Source organism: Carlito syrichta, unplaced genomic scaffold (assembly GCF_000164805.1).
Source record: "Carlito syrichta isolate Samal-C Ts95f unplaced genomic scaffold, Tarsius_syrichta-2.0.1 Scaffold302029, whole genome shotgun sequence".
Taxonomy (NCBI): domain Eukaryota; kingdom Metazoa; phylum Chordata; class Mammalia; order Primates; family Tarsiidae; genus Carlito; species Carlito syrichta.
In genome coordinates this window covers 216056-236004 of record NW_007246125.1, presented here as the reverse complement: position 1 = coordinate 236004, position 19949 = coordinate 216056, and the positions used below count along the sequence as shown (strand labels likewise).

Genomic DNA, 19949 nt, shown 5'->3' with positions numbered 1-19949 from the left:
TTCAGCATGGTAGCATGTGCCTGTAGTTCCAGCTACTTGGAAGGCTGAGGCAGAAGGATCGCCAGAGCCCAGCAGGTCGAGGCTGCAGTGGCTGGGAGCAGCCACTGCACTCCAGTCTGGGTGACAGAGTGAGATGCCAACTCAAAAAATAAAAATTTATATATATTTTTTGGTTGCTAAGATTTAGAGAAGGGACAGCAAGCAACTGTCAGGTAATCCCTAAATTTGAGAAGATGCCCTAAACAGAGTATATCCCTAGAACTTATGACTTAAAGCTCAGTTAAGCAAACTACAGCCTCCCTGCCAGATGTTTAAGCTACCTGCTTGTCTAAAGAAAATGATAATGGAACAGGGCTACACCTGTTCATGGTTTCTTTCTACTATGATGGCAAAGCTGAGTACTTGTTTTTTGAGTTGGAGTCTTACTCTGTCACCCAGACTGGAGTGCAGTGGCATTCTCCCAGCCACTGCAGCTTCGACCTGCTGGGCTCCAGTGATTCTTCCACCTCAGCCTTCTAAGTAATCGGAACTACAGGCGTGTGCTACTATACCCGGCTAATTTTTTATTTATTGTAGAGATGAGGTCTCGCAAAGTTGTCCTGGTGGGTCTCACACCTGCAGGTTCAGGCAATCCACCCACCTTGTCCTCCCAAAGTGCTGAGATTACAGGCTAAGCCACCGAGCCCAGTCAAAGCTGAGTACTTGTGACAGGGACCACATGACCTGCAAAACTTGAAAATATTTATTTATGGTCTGGCACTGGATAGAAAGTCTGCCAACTCCTAAAAGCATTACCCCCAAATTTGTCACTCCTGCCACTTTGCCTTTATATGAATTTGAGGTTTTACATTCATGTTGTCACATAAACATCCATTTCTTGAAATAATTGCTGTCTTTTTCCAGATCCTCTTCTCACAATCCTCTTTGTGCTGCTTCTTCACAATCCTCATTGCTTTAAAGGCATTAACAATTGGCTTTATGATTTATCACAAGGATTAAAGGCACAGATGAAAGTTTAGGATGGTAGTCATAATGAGGTAATGCTTAAAAATAACTCCCGAGCCGGGCTCGGTGGCTCAGCCTGTAATCCCACGCCTTTGGGAGGCTGAGGTGAGTGGATTGCCTGAGCCCGCGGGTTCGAGACCCGCCTGGGCAACTTGGCAAGACCTCATCTCTACAATAAATAAAAAATTAACCTGGCATGGTAGCGCACGCCTGTAGTTCTGGCTACTTGGAAGGCTGAGGTGGAAGGATCGCCGGAGCCCAGCAGGTCGAGGCTGCGGTGGCCGGGAGCGGCCGCTGCACTCCAGCCTGGGTGACAGAGTGAGACTCCAACTCAAAAAAAAAAATAATAACTCCCATGTGTGACAATATAGGGTTAATTGAGTACTCTGTTTACATTAAGTATTGTTTATTTTTTGTTTGCTTGTTGGGATTTGTTTTTGTTTTTGTTTTTTGAATCAGAATCTCACTCGGTGGCCCAGGCTGCAGTACAGTGGCACGCAGCTCATGGCCAACCGTAGCCTTTACCTGCTGGACTCAGGCGATCCTTCTAACCTCAGTCTTCCAAGTAGCTGGAACTACAGGCATGCACCACCACACTCAGCTAATCTTTTGATGTACTGTAGAGAGGAAGTCTCGCCCTTTTACCCAGGCTGGTCTCAAACCCATGGGCTCAGGCAGTCCTCTCGCCCCCACCGCCCAAAGTGCTGGGATTACAGGCCTGAGCCACTGTGCTCAGCCAAGTATTATTTAAAAATTTAATGTTTTAGCTTTGGTTTTTTGATTTTGGGGTTTTTTTTAGTTGGGGATATCACTCTGTCATCCAGGCTGGAGGTTAGTGACATGATCATGGCTTACTACTGGCATGACTTGGCCTCAGCTGCTGCTTCTGCCTCAGCCTCCCAAGTAGATGGGATTACAGGCTGCCACCACACCTGGCTAATTTTTTTTTTTAGGGACGAGGTCTTGCCATGTTGCCTAAACTGGTCTCAAACTTCTGGACTCAAGCGGTCCTCCCACCTCAGCCTCCCAAAGTGCTTGGATTGTAGGCATGAGCACCTGGTGTTTTTATAAGTTTTGCCATTCCTCTTAAGGCTTCTTGAACTGGATTGCATAATGATGGCAAGAATGAATTTGTTCTCAATAATTGAAAAGTAATTTTATTACAATAAGTGTTTTGGTTCTTATCCAAAGTACTGTTTTTCTACATTAGAAATCCCTATGCTAGCTAGATGTGGTGCTCATGCCTGTAATCCCAGCAGTTTGGGAGACAAAGTCAAGAGGATTGCCTAACCTCAAGGGTTTGAGACCAGCATGAGCAACATGGCAGGATGTCATCGCTACAATGAAGCATAAAATTAGCCGGGTGTGGTGGCACACACCTGTGATTCCAGCTACTTGGAAGGCTGAGGTGGAAGGATTGCCTGAGCCTGGCAGCTTGAGGCTGAGCTGGCTGTGAGTGTGCCACTGCACTCCAGCCTATGGATGACAGAGACTCCGACGCAAAAAAAAAAGAAACCCTTTACTATAAATCATTTTAATTTCCTTAAGGAAACTCACCCTGTTTTATGTAGAACAGTAAAAAGCTAAATCTTTCTTCCTTTTCCGGATGTTTTAAAACAATGAATTGTGTGAAAATTTCAAATTCTTTTTAGACACATCTTCCCATCTCTATTGTCATCTATAAGTACACATATATATTAGACATTACGTATTTGCTTTGTAAAGGCTCATTTTTAGTGTTCAAATAACTTACTTATACCAGATGTGGAAAAAATGGGAAATGTAAGAGTGTTATTAATCAGAAATCCTTGCAGGAAGTCAGGTGAAGTGGCTCCCACCTGTAATTCCAACTACTTTGGAAGGCTGAGGCAGGAGGATCACTTGAGCCCAGGAGTTTGAGACCAACCTGGGCAACACAGCAAAACCGCATCTCAAAAAAAGTCTTGCAGGAGGAGACTATAATTGCTCCCAATTTGGAAACAGTATATGGACTTCTGAGTTGCATTTATCTGGGCAGTGTTTTAGGCCCTGCTGATTCACTCTATTGAATTTGGTTCTCTGTTGTGAGCTCTGCCAACATAAATGTGTTCAGATGAGTGACTAGCCTCCCACAGGGCATCTCTTCACTAGGTATTTTATTCCTTCTTCTAACTGGATATTAGTAAGTTTTATGTGATATGGCCTCTGAGTAATAGGAATCCTTACCTGTGAGGTTTCAGAATATTTGCCTAGGTTAGACCTGCTTTGTCATAGAGCACTTACTTCTGTAATAATAGTAGGTTCTTGAGATTTTGGAGTATTTTATGATTAACCTGAGATTCTGATTAATGTGGAATGTAGGACTTGTAAAAGAAATTGAATTTAGCCCTGTAAATCATCTGCTTCCCACTCTTTTTAAGGTCTTGGTAGTAGATGTCATTTAAAGATGAATCCATTGGAAGCAGTGGTGCTTGCCAAGGTTGTGACTTCTTTGGTAATTTTTAGCCTTTTTCCATCTCTGCCTTCTAGTCTCTTTCCATCTTTGATCTTTTTAAATGATGCTTTTCCCAAGGCCAGTCTTTTTACCTAAAAAATAAGCAGGCTTTCTTGCTCAGGAAAAGCCAGAGTTGAATACTAGCAGTACTTTAAAACATCTGAGTTTGCTACATTCCCAAAGATGTAATTATTGATAGGGACAGTGATATTAAAACCTGAAAGATGTCTGCGTAGATTGTCCACTTTTTTTGTGTGGGCAGACTGTCCCCTCTGTGAGATACAGCAGTGACTTGAGAAAGCAGTCCACATTATCTTTTCAGAGGGCATATATTATATAATAAATTTCTTATCTCACATCTTTCCCATTATCAATGTAACAGAAATACCTCCCATCTAATAGTTAAAAGAAGCCCACTAGCTCAAACAATAGAAGCATTAAACAACAAATCTATGTTCCAAAGGCAGAAAAAAACCTTTGTAATGCTTGCTCCTTTCATGTCTACTCAGTAGGTCCTGTTGAGGGGGCTAGAATTCACCATCCAGTTAAGAGTTTTATGTTTATCTTATATGGCCTACACCATAACTTAATATACTGTGACTCTTAGGATCTGAGTTAATCCATAATGCCAGAAGTTAGGGTATCTCATGGGAACATATTTCCTGTTCTGTGAAATCACTTATCTTTAATGATTGGTATGTGTAGGACAACCTGTTTCATTAAGTAAATATTAAGTACTTTTTGGTACTAGTGTGCTTGGAATTTGTATAATAAAACTGGCTTTAGACATAGTTTAGATGTGTCTTCCTATACTTGAAGGGTCCTAAACCCACTTTGTTGAAGTCTAGGATGTATGCTTTTTTAAAAACCTGCACTTTTTACTAGAGATAAAAGGAGTGCCACACTCCAGTCTGGGCGACAGAGTGAGACTCCAACTCAAAAAAAAAAAAAAAAAAAAAAAAAAAAACAGAACTAGCTGTTCTAGGTGCTTTGCTGCCATAACTGTAGTTAATCCTCAACATAATTCTATAAGGTATAACAGTAGTGCTAAAAATAGATAACTTTGAATGCTCACTATGTACCAAGCATGGTTCTAGTGCTTCACATTGTGTTTTATGCTTCATGTTGATTAACTCACTTAATCCTTATGACAATCCCTTGAGAGTAGATACCGTTATTATCCTCATTTTAGAGGGGAAGAAACAGGCATAACTTGACCCAGGTAATTTAACACTAGAGTTAACGCTCTTAATAGGCTGTGTTGCCTCTAGTAGGTGTAATTGTACCACATTTTATGGATGAGCCCAAGATTGCACAGCTGGTAAATTGCAGAACCAGTATATACCAATCTGATTCCAAAGCTGAGACTATACTACTTCACATTGACTCCATTTACTTATAATGAATTGGGGTTGACTGGATTGTATAGATATATATATTCATATATATATATATATATATTCATATATAGAGAGAGAGAATAGTAATAGTACTGGTTTTAGTGAATGTGTAATTCAAGAGTAAGTGTTTGGAAGATTTCTGGACAAGATGTTAACAGTTGATCTCTGAGCAGAGCCGAACATTGAATATTTTCTGTGGATATTGCCAACTGATTGAGGGAAGTCATCCATTTGGTAGGTCTATTGTGAGTGAGTGAATGAATTACTGCCAAGACAAAATTGAAAGATAGTGTTCCAGTTGCCTATTGCTGTGTAACAAACTACTCTAAGCCTTAGTGTCTTAAAACCAGCCATTTTATATATATCACAATTTTGTGAATTAGAAAATTCAGGAAATGTTGTCTAGGCAATTCTTCTGTTCCCTGTGGCAGTGACCCAGGTCACTTGGTGTTATTCAGCAGGTGACTGGACTGGTCTGGAGGGTTCAGGATGCTCACTCACATTCCTGGCATCTTGGTAAAAGGTGCTAGAAGGCTGGGTTCAGCAGGGCTTCTCTTCCACACTGTGGCATCTCAGAGATTCTCCACGTGTGCCCTTCCTCAGAGTAGTCAGACTTATTACATGGCAGCACAGGTCTGCAAGAGGCTGGGCAAAAAACGGCAGTCCTCTTACAGGCCAGACCCAGAACTACCATTGAGTTACTGCCATACTCTTAGTCAAAGAAGGGTACAGGAAATACCCTGTCACTTTATGGAAGGTACGTCAAGATCTTGGGGCCATTTTTAATCTGTTGCAGGTAGCGTTGAATTTTTTGATTTGTCTTAGCTCTTATGTGTTCATTTTAAGTCAGTTGTTTGTGCCATAGAGACCATTTATTATGTCTATCATGGCTCAGTAAAGGAGCTAGAAGGAGAATGAGATATATTCCTGGAGTGTATTTCATTAGTTAACCCCTCTCCCCAAATTTAACTTACCTTATAGCAAAATGTTCATTTTTACATTCTGTACTATATTCCAAGTTGTGACCGTTGCCCATCTTTGCCACGAAGCTACAGTAATGCTCCAGAGGGAGTAAAAAGCTTACTGTTACAGAATTTGATTTATTAGAGATGTCAGCTGTATTTTAAGTTAACAAATAGCCGGATACTTGCTGTTGGGTGACTAGGTGGATCATATTCTTAAGATAGTGAAGGTTTTACCTACTTGTCTTAGTCCCATCTCTCTCTCCACCACACCTCCAGCATAGTTCTATGCTAAAAGATGAATTCGTTCTTCCCATTCTGGCTTTCATACAGAAAAATCCATTGGCCAGTTTTGTATGTTTTTAATCTTTTAAAGCTAGCAATGGCTACCAGCCTCTCATTCAAAGTAGCAGATAATTGAAGTTTTTTTATTTTTCAGTTAGATTTGTCAGACTTAGAATGCGTATGCAAACTCCTGCTGACTTATAATGGTTAGGCTATTCCTGCCCTAAGAAGAAATATGGGCAGAGAATGAATTCTGCTCTACAAACGATCATCCCCAAATCAATGCACTTCTTAAGGGAAGAAAGATTTGAGATTATCTGTTCTGTGTGCAATGGGTGCTTGGAGAATTAGCTGTGTGGGCTTCTTGCTTGTTGTCCCCAGTCATCATATAGTAAAGAGATCTCTGTTCCTAAGACAGGCCTCAAGAATTGTGCATACAGGAAATGAAAGGGGTACTTAGAGCTGAGGACTTAATTTAGGATATTACAAAATCCTGGAAAGGGAAAAAGAAGACTGACATTTGTAGTTGAATAGCCAGGGTTGGAATGTTTGAACCTTTAAGGTATAAAGGTTAATTAGATTTTATCATGTAAAGACTGGGGCAAATTTTGGTTTTTTCCAGTTCAAACTTAACCCGTCAAGGGGCAAATTTTAGTGACTAAAAATGAAAGAGCCTTAAAACTTCCTTTTAAATTCACATTTCCACTGTAATATAATCTATTCTTAGTGTAGTCTGCTCTTTATGAGAGGCATTTGAAAATATAGCCCCAGGGAATGAAAACTCTTACTGTGATCATCTATGGAGATGACTCTTATTCTATAATATAGCTCTTTGGGCCCTCCTCTAATTCTCTGTGAATCTTAAGTTTGAAATCATCTGGTTGCATGAAAAATAATTCAAATTCTGTGATCTTGAACTGCAAAAACAGAAGAAAAGGGAACTTTGTAGATTGAGAATATATTCTTTCTTTGCATCATCATAAGTTTAAATCATTTCAAGCCAGTAAAAACAGCCTGAGTGAGTAGAAATTCCTTAAGGTTTAGATTTCTGTTTTAACCACATCTGGAAACATATTTATGACATATTTAAAGATTAAGAACCACTGAGAAAACAATTGCAATGCAGGGAACAAAGCTTAAAGTGTGTTTCTTTGAGCCAAGATGCTAAAACAGGTCACTAAAAGCGTGACTGTACTGCACCTCTAGAATGGCTGTCAGCAGAAAAAAAAAATTTTATTTTTTGAGTTGGAGTCTCATTCTGTCACCCAGGCTGGTGTGCAGTGGCACTCATGGCCACCGCAGCCTTGACCTACTGGGCTCAGGTGATCCTTCCACCCCAGACTTCCAAGTAGCTGGAATTGCAGGCACGTGCCACCACACCCAGCTAATTTTTTGATTCATTGTAGAGATGAGGTCTCACCAAGTTGCCCAGGCTGGTCTCGAATCCATGGGCTCAGGCTATCCTCCTCACCTCAGCCTCCCAAAGTGCTGGGATTATAGGCGTGAACCACCGTGGCCGGCCAGAAATATTTTGAATTTATATAGTATTTCTACTATTTTTTACAAAAAATAATTTAAATCATGTAACTTGAATTTTTTAAAATGAGCTTGTTTTCTTTTTGGAAAACTGGCACAATAAAAATAACACTAATGTAATCCAATTGTGCATTGAACACAGCATGGTATACTAAAGATAGTTCATGCGAATAGCTTTTGTGGGAGTTTGGCTATTTTTTCACAAACATGTTTATAAATATATTTACTCATCCACTGTGACTTTGGTAGCATAGAAGCATTTTGTTAGCTGTATTATTCTAAAAATCAAATTTTTGGCATAGTAGGCTATGAGAGTTTTTTGTTACTTTGTATTTTGGCTAAGAAAATTATGTCCTGCACTTTCTATTTATAAAGATGTTATAACACAATGCACCCACTTAGTGCAGCTGTTCCTTAGAGGCAAAAGATGTAAGTGTAAAAGTGAAATATATGTTTAAAAACCTGGCAAAAGGAGGGAACTGAGCAGAATAAATTTGGCTTACACCTACCTGAGAAGGGCTGGGAATTAATATAGAAATTTGGTTGAAATAGCTGTTGAGATAAGTGTACTTTTGCTGTGAATCACAATCCTGCTGTGAGTTGCCAGTTATGTGTGTGTGAGTTTACATGTGTCTGTGAGAAAAAGATATTTACTGAAGGCAGATTAAGTCGATATAGAATATTCTACCTCCCACTGAAGACTGAGCTATTCGAGATTCTCTGTAACCCCTTGGGCAGAGGCTGGAGACCTCAGCCACTGTCCACCTCATTCTTTCCTATACTCACTTCAGCTCCTCTACCTCTGAGCACTTGGCTGAAGAAGAAGTGTAGGTTTCTGTAGCAAGCAAAGGAAAGCCAGACCCAAGATGTAGAGACTGCAGTATCTGAAATTTTTCTTGACGTGTTCAGATGTTAACATTTGACATTGTTGCCCATATCCAAGTGTCAGAACACTTGGGCTTTGTGCTTTTTTTTTTTTTTTTTTTTTTTTTTTTTTGAGTTGGAGTCTCACTCTGTCACCCAGGCTAGAGTGGAGTGGCATGCTCACGGCCAGCCCAGCGTTGACCTGCTGGGCTCAGGCGATCCTTCCACCTCAGCCTTCAAAGTAGCCGGAACTACAGGTGCGCACTACCATGCCAGGCTAATTTTTGATTTATATTGTAGAGATGAGGTTTCGCCAAGTTGCCCAGGCTGTTCTTGAACTAGTGGGCTCAGGCAATCCCTTCACCTTGGCCTCCCAAAGTGCTGGGATTACAGGCTTGAGCCACCGTACTCGGCCCCCAGTTTCTTTTTTAATTACCATTTGCAGGCCCACTTTGGGGGGACTGGAATATTAATCATATTTTCCTGATAACAAGCCTTCTGCCACTCTTACATGGAGGTGTGCATCACATAGATTTTCAAATAACCTAATATGCTTTAGTAACTCCAAAGAGAAAGATTTTTACTTTTAACGTTGATACTGTTATCGTAAACAAGATGGCCTCACTTGAATGTTTTAGGTGTTAGGGAGTTCAGTTTCAACAGTAAAAATACCACTAGGCAGACCACCTAATTTTTTTTTTTTTTTTTGAGTTGGAGTCTCACTCTGTCGCCCAGACTGGAGTGCAGTGGCCGCTCCCGGCCACCGCAGCCTCGACCTGCTGGGCTCCAGCGGTCCTTTTCCACCTCAGCCTTCCGAGTAGCTGGAATTACAGGCGCGCACTACCACGCCCGGCTGATTTTTTGATTTATTGTAGAGATGGGGTCTCGCAAAGTTGCCCAGGTGGGTCTCGAACCCACGGGCTCAGGCAGTCCACTCACCTCAGCCTCCCAAAGCGCGGGATTACAGGCTGAGCCACACCGAGCCCGGCTAGACCACCTAATTTTTAAATCCATTCTAGCACTCAGCTGATTTTCTATTTGGGGCACTAGTACACTGCACCAAGTCAGCTTATCTACCTGGTGAATATTTGTTACAGCCGAGGATGGACTGTGGGTCTTTTGAATGCTTTCCTCATTTTCATCCTAACGCACTGACTGGTTGCAGTGTCTAAATAGAAATTCTCTGGTGAGAAGTGAAATGAAACAGTGCTCCGTTTTCAGATTTTTAGAGGTTGACACCTGTGTTTTAGGTACTTAAACAGATAAGTACTTACTTTCCTGGTGAGTTTGGAAAGGACAAGTGGAGAGACAGAGAATGTGAATTTCTTCTTTTTTGAGAAAGCAGGATTTATCGAGAGGATGGAAAAGCTCCCACAGTGGGAGGGAACCTGAAGGGGTTACTCCGAGAATGTGAATTTTAAGTAACATGAAAAGCATTACTCGGAAGTGACAACTGATTTGGTAACTCTGCCCAAATACAGTGTAAATCTTATAGGGAGATGAGGTCAGATCATATGAATCTTTTTACCACAACTATATATTTTTTCCTAACTATAGAATAGTCCTCAGCCTATAAGCCATGCTAATATCCTAGACTTAGAAATTGATTTCTGCTTAGGAAAAATTTTCCTTCTGACTTATCTTTTGTGCCCTGAGCCTTGGCCTAGGCTTGTTCCCAATCTTTTGTTACAACAGATACTTAAGGTGCGTCTTCTTACCAAAATTGATACTTTACCGTTGGTGTTGCTGCCTATTACAGTCAAAGAGATTTAGTTAAAAAGTGAAAAATGCCTAGGTTGAGACCTGTTAAATCCATCAAACTGAAAGGAAGGCATTTGAGTCTTCTTCCCCCTGGCCTCAATGAACATTGGCTTAATTAATGCTCTCTGTTACAGAATGAATGTCTGTACCCCTCCAGACATTTGCATGTAATTGATCTGTTGTGCATCCTGGGCTTTAAAGCTTCCTCGATGGTTCCCACATGCAACCTTGGTGGGGAATCACTGCCTAGGCAGTCCCTACTGGTCTTTGATGGGATGTCTTCAGTCTAGGAGAGCTTAGGTCTCTTTGACCTAAAACATCTTTATTGATATCCCATGCAAAGCTCTCAGTTTAAAGCTTAAACAGTCGTAAAATGGACCATCCATTTGTCCTCAGAGTCATTCTGGAGGGAGATGTTGCCATCCATCCAGTTTTCCCTCTATACCAAAGTCTGCATAAGTAAACAAAACAAAATTTCCAAGTCCCTTCTCCAGACTCCTCTTTTCTTGGCATATGTAATTTGAGTGGAGCTTGCTTTGCTCTGCTAGCTGAAATAGAGTACTTGAATTTATTAAAAGAGCCAAGCTTAAACTGTCTAGAGTAGTTTCTATTTGTAAAATAAACAGGTAGCAGCTAAAGTTAATGCAGAAAAAGGATTCTGCCTGGATGATGCTGATACATTTGATTACTTGTCTCTTGATTAGCCTGTCTCCTAAGTGGAATTTCAGTGTCTAGTTACCTTCACTTTTTCCTGGATTTGGTGTGTGTGTGAATGAAATGAACTAGCTAAGACGTAAATCTTTCTGAATATTATATGAAGTGTGAAATGAGTCTTTTTAACATCTTTTTCCCAGGATGTCAAAAACCTAACCCAGAAATACCCCAATGAGGTTCCAAATCTTCCATTCTTCTCACCCCAGAGTAAAGATGTTTCAGTGACTGTCACAGTTTGTTACCTGCCCATGGCAACTCACACATGGTAACAGGGAGAGAAGAGTTGTTTCAATTGTTCATAAAAAGTGAGAACTATTGTTCAGACTAACTGGCCACCAAATGACTTTAACTCATGAGAAAAATTTGTATTTCAGAACAAGTTCAAATGTAGCAGTCTTCTAAGAGTATTCTGGATACCACAGAAAATTTCTGTTCGTATATTGCCTACACGTAAGTGATAATTTGAACATCAAATAGGTGGTGTGTACAGGAAGAAAAAGTCTGCCAAGGAAGAAGTTGGTTAGTACAAAGGACTTAATTAGCATTAGACTATGAAACATCATTGAAGTAGCATTAAGGTCTGGCTGTTTGCTTAGCATGTACAAACTGCAGTATCAGAGAAAATGCCTCCTATGCCTTAGAAAATTTGTTGAAGGCTTCCTGTCTTTGTTTTTTGTTTTTTGTTTTTGCGTCAGAATCTCACTCTATTGCCCAGGCTAGAGTGCAGTAGCACACTCACTGCCACAGCAGCCTCAACTTCCTGGGTTCTGGCGATCCTTCCATCTCAGCCTTCCAAGTAGCTGGAATTACAGGTGTGCACCACCACACCCAGCTAATTTTTTTTTTCATTTATTGTAGAGGTGAAGTCTCGCCAAGTTGCGCAGGCTGGTCTTGAACCCCTGGGCTCAGGAAAGCCTCTTGTCTCAGCCTTTCAAAGTGCTGGGATTACAGGTGTGCGTTACCACATCTGGCCTAGGCTTCCTGTCTTTTGGTTGGAATAGAAAAGCAATAGCCTGGTGGGTGTGGTGGCTGAAGCCACTTTGGGAAGTGGAGGCGAGAGGATTGTCTGAACCCAGGGGTTCGAGACCAGCCTAGGCAACTTGGTGAGACCTCATCTGTACAATAAGTCAAAAAATTAGCCAGGCATGGTAACACACGCCTGTGGTTCCAGCTACTTGGAAGGCTGAGGCAGAAGAATCGCCTGAGCCCAGCAGGTTGAGGCTACAGTGGCTGTGAACATGCCACTGCACACCAGCCTGGGCGACAGGGTGAGACTCCAACTCAAAGAAAAAGAAGAGCAATAGCCTTTGAGACTCCAGAGAGAGTAGCCCCTTAGGGTGTCCATGCTGAAGACCATAGTGGAATACTGTGAAAGGTTGAGGTTTAACTTTATGCAAATTATACTGCACTGGATTTTAAGACTTGGGGGCGGGGGAGAGTACGGGAGTAGAGTAGAAGAGGATGGGGAAGTAATGGTAAAAGATAGACACACAAACTTTTAGTTTCAAGCAAGGAATGAAGCAAATTCCTTAACAGGAATTCCCTGTCAGCACTGTGAAGTCAAGTTCTCTGCTGTTTCCACTTAAAATTAGAAAATCCTTTCTGAAACAGGAAAACAAAGGTTAGCTTGACTGTTTTCACCCCTGCCCCATCCTCCTACCCTCAACATACGAAAAGCATTCCTAAAATATAAGCAGAGAAATGTGTTTCTATCTCAGTCCATTTGCTTTTCATCTGCTGTGATCTGTGATCACAGTTTTTGCTCACTGCATTATTTTGGGATCTGATAGCAGAACTTAATGGATCTGGCAGTCCGATCAGGAACTAATAGCTTCCTTCCCCTTTAAGAAATCCTAAATCAGAACTGTGTTTTGAGCATGTGAGTCTGAGAAAGGGAGAAGTATATTGGAAGAGCATTTAGATTTCATGATTTCAGGTGGGGCCCACTCACCCTGTCACTGAGAGAGGAAAGGCCAAGGGATCAAAAGACAGGAAAGTCTGTGTAGTCAAGTGGTTTCTTTCAGATGGATATCCAACTGTTCTCTATGGTGCTTATCTGATGGGTGACAGCTGTCCCCATCCACCAGTCCCTGGCACTGTGCCTTCCCACTGGTCACTGTGAAAAGCAAGTCACACTGGACTCAGGCCAGAATCCAGGACAAATTTCCCTTGAGCCCATCACTTCTTTGTATAGCTGGAAATGTAGCATTTACTTCTCTTGGGGAATCTCTTGAGTTTTACCCCTAAGGAATCATAGAGCATTTAAAGGAAAGTAGTCAGAAAATAAGATTCTGGTGGTAGCTATCAAATAGAGATCATAGGAAAATTTCACTTCCCCTCAGTTGATATCGATTGATAAAGATCTATGCCTGTCTCTTCCTGAGTTCTTAAAGGTTACCATAATATTTGTAAGCAACAGATTTATTTAACGACATTTTTTACAACTTGCTAATTAAGGAAGATTCATATTAAAATAGACAATCAATTTCTAAAATGTTATCCCTGAAAGGGAATGGAATAGAATATTTTTAGCTATAAGAACCTACCAGTCTGTTTTTTCCCTTTGAAGAAACTAACACTTGAGATTTTTGTCATTCATCTGAAGCAATTACTCCATTAAAGATGCCTCCGAAAAGCCAGGGAGCCTTTTGGGCTGGCTTTGCGCATCTTTCTTCGTAAGAACATCCATTTTTATTATGACCTTAATTATAAGTACCTATATGTAGGAATAGGATTTTCTCTTCCCCCGCCCTCCTTTAATCATTATCACTTAAGTGTAAACCACCACCTCCCCACCCTCCCCTTTCCTGAAAAAATGCACTTTAATTCCTAAGGAGAGTGGCTATCCCTGGCCCTAAACTAGATTACTTCAGGAGGAGAGTCATGGAGGGAGAACTCTTGCCAGACCCTGCAAAATTAACCAAATTCCTGAATGTAAGCACACAAACAGTGACATCCATTTTTACGCTGCTCCCACTCCTTGCCAAAAGGAAAAAAACAACCACCAAATTTAATAATAGTTCAAAATGCCTACCCTGATTTGGGAAGTTTCACTGGTAATATTAAGTTTTGCTTAATATTAAGTTATTTTCTCAGCTACCAAATTGTCAGAAACTTCTGTGTTGTCTTGTGGGAGGCTGAGATTTATTAAAATTAAAAGTCAAATGAAAACAACAAAGGTTCTAAGACATGGGTTTGTGTCATTTCTAAATATCAGTTTTGTTCTGTAATTTGACAGTTGTTCTCAATCTCTCCTCCTGTAGATTCTGCCCTTCGCCTGTAACAGGCCAATAATTCTTGGGGGGGTTGCATGTCTCCTAGAGCCCAGGAGCCCTGTTGTGTCGGGAAGTGGGGCGGGCAGGAGGGTGGACAGAGACTTGGGTTGTGGGAGGGACATTCAAAGAGTGAAAGTATGGATTTACATAAACATATTTAAAGCAGTTTAGCAAAAGCTTTCTCGTTGAACAGCTTTAAGAACAATGTGAATGAAATCTTAGCAACTTGATTAGTAATCTGAAAAGTCTATTAATGTATACTTGAAATTCTGTTTGCATAAAAATGCATTTTCCTCTTTATTTTAACACTGTGTAAGAGAACATTATGCATGTGAGTGGTTTGAGAATTAAATGGTTAATACTCAGATTTGAATCTGCCTTTTCTGTATATAAAGATTAATTTGTTTACATTTTTGGGTTTTTTTTAGTGTGATGGGAATACTGAGAACGCAAGCCTCCTGCCCTCTCTTGATGGCTGCCATCTTTCCGGATGGAGTAGTGACATGTCTTTCTCTTTCATCTTCCTGACCCAGATATGTTTACTGGGCAGGGAACAACTGAAGTGCCCTGATAGCCTCTCTTTCTGTTTCCCCTTTCCTTGTCTTTTTTTCACATATGAAAGTCCTTTTTAATTGTGAGTTGGGAGTAATTGTATTTATTTGCATTTTTTTCACAAACCAAAGTAGGAAGAGGTCCAAAGAATAAGAACACGTTAGTTAACACAAGGGTTGGCTACTCTTCCCATGAAGATAATAGTGTTCAGAAGAACTTCCCTTATAAAAACCAGGAAGGGTCTGTTGGCCTTGAAGGTCACCCTGTTGGGATTCAGCGAACGGCCAGCAATCCCAATGGCGGTACTTGCTGCTGCCTCACTGCCTTCTTCGTTTACCTGTAGGTCATGTAGGAAATAGACGGCTGATTAGCCACTCTACAGTTCATTATTGACATTTAAATCATCTTCAGACTGCAGTTCCTCAAAATGTTACTTGTTTTTCAGTAAAAAGGTGCATCTGGGTCAGGTCAGGGTCCCTCCAGAACCCTATTCCACTCATTGTTTCCTCCAGGGCATGTGAGGCACTTGTGTTCGTCCCAGCCTTGTGCTGGGTAACAAGTACAAGAGTCCATTTGTGTAGCCTCTGAGCCGGAAATCTGAAGGTGCACAGGCTGTCATGCTTCTGGCTGGCACTATCCTATGTGGTGTTACAGAGCTGCTAAAAGAGATGTCCCAGGATTCAAGCGCCAAGGTCCCAGATACAACTTGTGGGATGAAGTTAGTTTTTCTTGGAGTAATAGACCGAAACAACAGTATTTGAACTTGGCTGATAGGCAGAATTGCCACAGCTGTGGAGGGAGACACTTTGAGACAATTAGACTTTGGGAGCCAGAATATCAGTACAATTCTGTTCTTGCCGCTTAGTGATCCCTGAGCTCTGTGGAGCTGGTTCATGATGGTTTCTCCCTCCCTCTTGCTCTTCCTTCCCTTTCCTTCCTTCTGAAACCAGCTGTATAAAATATTGGGCCATAGGGTGAAAGCTGTAAAAAAGACCTGAGCCCTGAAAAGCTGCAGCTGTGCTTAGAACTTGACAAACCTGTTGTTTCTAAGTTTGCATTCACTCCACTAGAGGGTAATTGTCTTCATGTCCTGACCCTGGGCATGGAGGAAGCTGCCCCTACAAGGCTGATAAACATATATTTCCTTAAACAATGGGCCTAGGACGGCACAGACCTCCTTGAGGACAAAAGCAGAGGCTGAAGGACAAAAGTGGCTCCAATCTATAGGGACCACACCTCCCCACATCTTCCTCCTAAACTACCTCTAAAATGGCTCACTGCCCAGGGACTAGTAGCTGATGGTCACAGGACTTCTTTATGAATAGCACCTATGTAAAACCTAAGAATGGCATGAGATATTTTCCAGACTCTTAACGGCCCCGAGGCCCCTCCCAGGCCCAGAACACATACCAGGAGGCTAATTCCTCAGGTTGTGTGATGCCCCCTCCTCCCAGAAACTGGCTCTATGACATGAAGGTAGTTTCAGCACCCTTGTGTCATCATCACCCAATCAGCCAAATTCTCTTTAAATGCCCTAGCTTCTGGACCTCAAAGAGGCAGGTTTGAGAAATATTTCCCGTTTTCTTAGTTCAGCTGCTTTGTAATATTAAGCTCTGAGCAGTAGTCATAGAAACCCAGTCAAACTGTCACATTTCTTCCTTACCCTCTACCTTCCCATATTATCTATTTCATACTCATTCTAGAACTGAACTTATGAGCATCCCAGAGCTTTCACATGACCAGGATCCTTTTATTCAAGTCAAGTTCTGGTTTACAATGGCTTCTAAGGAGCTCTGCCATTGGTTGGGATCCTGTTAATGAGGGTTCCCAAGGTTTTCAAGGAAAACAGCTTTGTTCCAAGAGCCATGGAAGAATCTTGCCGCATTGTAGAGGGCACAGGTGAATAGAATGAATCCAGACCTCTGCTTCTTCCTAATAGTAACTCAAAGCCCTCGAGGAGGTTGGAGTTGACCACTCCTAAGTAGGCTCTTTACAAGAGGATTTTCAGGGATTTCGGTTTTAAATCTGTGAAAACTCGACTTTCCTTGCAGTCTTCCTAAGTATTTTTTCTTCCAAAAATTCATATGGAAGACAGTGCCAGCGGTGTCATTTTAACTTCCAAAGCCATTAATGCAGTACTCATAAAAATTCCTTGTTCCGACCTCAATACCTCTACTCTTGCTGTTGTTCTACAAGTCATTGACATCCATTATCCTATATATTACATCCCCACACTGAGGATTTTGGCACCTAGCCTTTCTGTCCACCCCAACTTCTGTTATCATTTGACCTAGACATAAAAACTTGTTGGGGCCAGGTGCAGTGGCTTACACCTGTAATCCCAGCACTTAGGGAGCCTGAGGCAGGAGGATTACTTGAGCCCAGGAGTTCAAGACCAGCCTAGGCCACATAATGAGACTGCATCTCTTAAAAAAGAAATTATTTGATTATTTGGTGGCACACAGAGGCTGAGGCAGGAGGATCGCTTGAGTCCAGGAGTTTGAGGTCGTGGTGATCTGTGATTGTGCCACTTCTCTCCAGCCTGGGAGACAGAGTGAGACCCCAACTCAAAAAACAAAAATGAATGTTCTTAGGAGGCCCATTCAGCACCCTAACTTCCCATTTCTTTTTATCTCATCAAACCCAATGAGCATTACCTTCACTCCACTTAAGCAAACCAGTCTATGGTTACAACTTGGACTTGCCATCTTGGTGCTGCTCTCACTTAAAAATTATAATTATAGCATCCTTTTCTCAGACTATAACATGTTCTTTTAAGCTATCACATTTCCTCATTCTCATTAAGATGAATCTGACTTCCTCATGTCCTGTGACCCCTCTACTTTCTTCTTTTTTCTTTTTTTTTTGAATTGGAGTGTCACTCTGTCGCCCAGACTGGAGTGCAGTGGCCGCTCCCAGCCACCGCAGCCTCGACCTGCTGGGCTCCGGCGATCCTTCCGCCTCAGCCTTCCGAGTAGCTGGAATTACAGATGCGCGCTACCACGCCTGCTCATTTTTGATTTATTGTAGAGATGAGGTCTCGCCAAGTTGCCCAGGTGGGTCTCGAACCCACGGGCTCAGGCAATCCACTCACCTCGGCCTCCCAAGGCGTGGGATCACAGGCTGAGCCACGGAGCCCGGCTCCCTCTACTTTCTTCTAAGAGCTTGGGCCTGGATCCATATTTACTAGCATTGTGCCCTGGAACCTTTTTCTTTGACTACAGCCTTTCTTTGCACTCTTCAGTGCTGTAGAGTTCTCTAACATTGGCCCATCTCCTTTCCCTCATAGCCTGGCTCTTGCAGAGAAGAGTCTACAGCAGTTAAATCTCATTCATAAAAGTCTCCCAAGGGTTTTTGAAAATGTACAGACTCTCAAGGCCCCATCCCAGAATCTCCAAGGCTGAGGCTCCCCTGTTGGTCCAAAGTTTAGTATGTGTTTGATAAGCGGAAGTTCCACAGACTGTACAGAGCTGTCACTCTAGCACAGGGTTCTGTGCACATCTCAGCCGGGGACACTAGGTCAAGCAATACCCCCCTGCTTTCTTCGCCATGGGACTTCTCAGACCCCAACACACCAGGGTGCCCTGTTCATCTCCCAAAAAGAGAATACACATGTGTTTGGCCACTTGACTTGTTTCCTGCCGCATCGTCTGGTGTTCTTACTCGCTGGACGCTGTAACACACAACTCCGCACTCACCTGCTTCCCTTTCTCATGATCGGGTATTGCCACACTGTCCTGTCCTCAGGAAACGGTCAACTTGGTCACTCTCCAATGACTAACTGGCTGCTTTCCATGTCTTAGAACTCCTCTCTGGGTTTCTGTGACCCCACATGCCCCTGGTCTTCCTGCTCCAACTCTGAGTTCCCTTTCAGGGGCCTCAGCTAGCTCCTTTTCCTATGTCACCCCTACATGTCCGTGTCTCCACTTGACCTTCTGCAAGGGAGTAGTGGGCAGAGGATAGATCAGACCTGGGTGCAGGCCTTCTGAAGGAGAAAGCTGTGGATTTGGGATCTGAGAAGCACTGGACACTGCCCTTCCCACAGTGGTGCCTGCTGTTCGTGCGTCTGCTGCGTATATCCTAACACCCAGTGGAACAAGAGCTCCAAAGTCACAAACCGCATAGGCTATCACAGCATCCAGTAATAAGGTGGCCAGAAAGCAGACTAGGAAGCGCGGGGGAAGGAGGTGTGCTCACCTCAAGAAATGCCTTATGGAATGCATCTGAGACGTAGAGGTCGCTCCGGCCCTCTGCAACGATACCTGGGAGGAAGACCAAAGGAGGCTTTGTGAACTAGGAGAAAGCTGGCTTCCACCCACAGGCAGGACTCAGCTTGAATTAGGAAAAATCCTGGGCTATCCCCTAGTGACACCCCCACAGTGAACAGGTGTCAAACACATGAGTGCTTTGGCTTGTTCAGCCTGGCTCATGCAAATTTCTCTCAGGCTTCAGCTCCTTGGGGAGGGAAAGGGCAGGACTCTGTTCCTAAAGAAAAAGCTCCATCTAGGAGGAACATCTTTCCAGTGGGCAACAATTTCAGTTTCAGAACCAGTTTACAGACAGCCCAGTAAAGGAAAACCCAATTGTCTGACATGGTAAACTTCTGTTTTAAAAAGAGAGATCAGCCGGGCTCGGTGGCTCAGCCGGTAATCCCGCGGCTTTGGGTGGCTGAGGTGAGTGGATCGCCTGAGCCCGCAGGTTCGAGACACGCCTGGGCAACTTGGCGAGCCCTCATCTCTACAATAAATCAAAAATGAGCCGGGCGTGGTCGCGCGCGCCTGTCGTTCCGGCCACTCGGAAGGCCGAGGCGAAGGACCGCCGGAGCCCAGCGGGTCGAGGCTGCGGTGGCCGGGAGCGGCCCTGCGCTCCAGTCTGGGCGACCGAGTGGGACTCCGGCTCAAATAAACCCCACAAAACAAAACCCAAAAACTAGCCAGATGTGGTGGCACAAGCCCGTCGTCCCGGCTGCTTGGGAGGCCGAAGCGGAAAGACCGCCTGAGCCCGGAGGCTGAGGCTGTGGGCGGCCACGACGGCGCCACCGCACTCCGCCCGAGCCAGTGACAGCGAGACCCTGACAGAAGCCAGAAAGTCCGGCGCCGACTGGACCCCCCCCTGGGCCATC

General features: G+C 43.0%; 1 protein-coding gene across 1 annotated transcript in view; it reads right to left on the bottom strand.

The window, feature by feature from the left end:
- Positions 1-14908: 14908 nt before the first annotated feature.
- Positions 14909-19949, bottom strand: part of SERPINC1 (serpin family C member 1) — a 12612-nt gene continuing 7571 nt past the window's right edge. Inside the window, exons 5-6 of the mRNA XM_008055917.1 lie at positions 19025-19089; positions 14909-15164 (exon numbers count right to left, since the gene is read on the bottom strand). Coding sequence (XP_008054108.1) covers positions 14988-15164; positions 19025-19089 — 242 coding nt within the window. The 3' untranslated portion in view covers positions 14909-14987. The remainder of the gene's footprint in view (positions 15165-19024; positions 19090-19949) is intronic.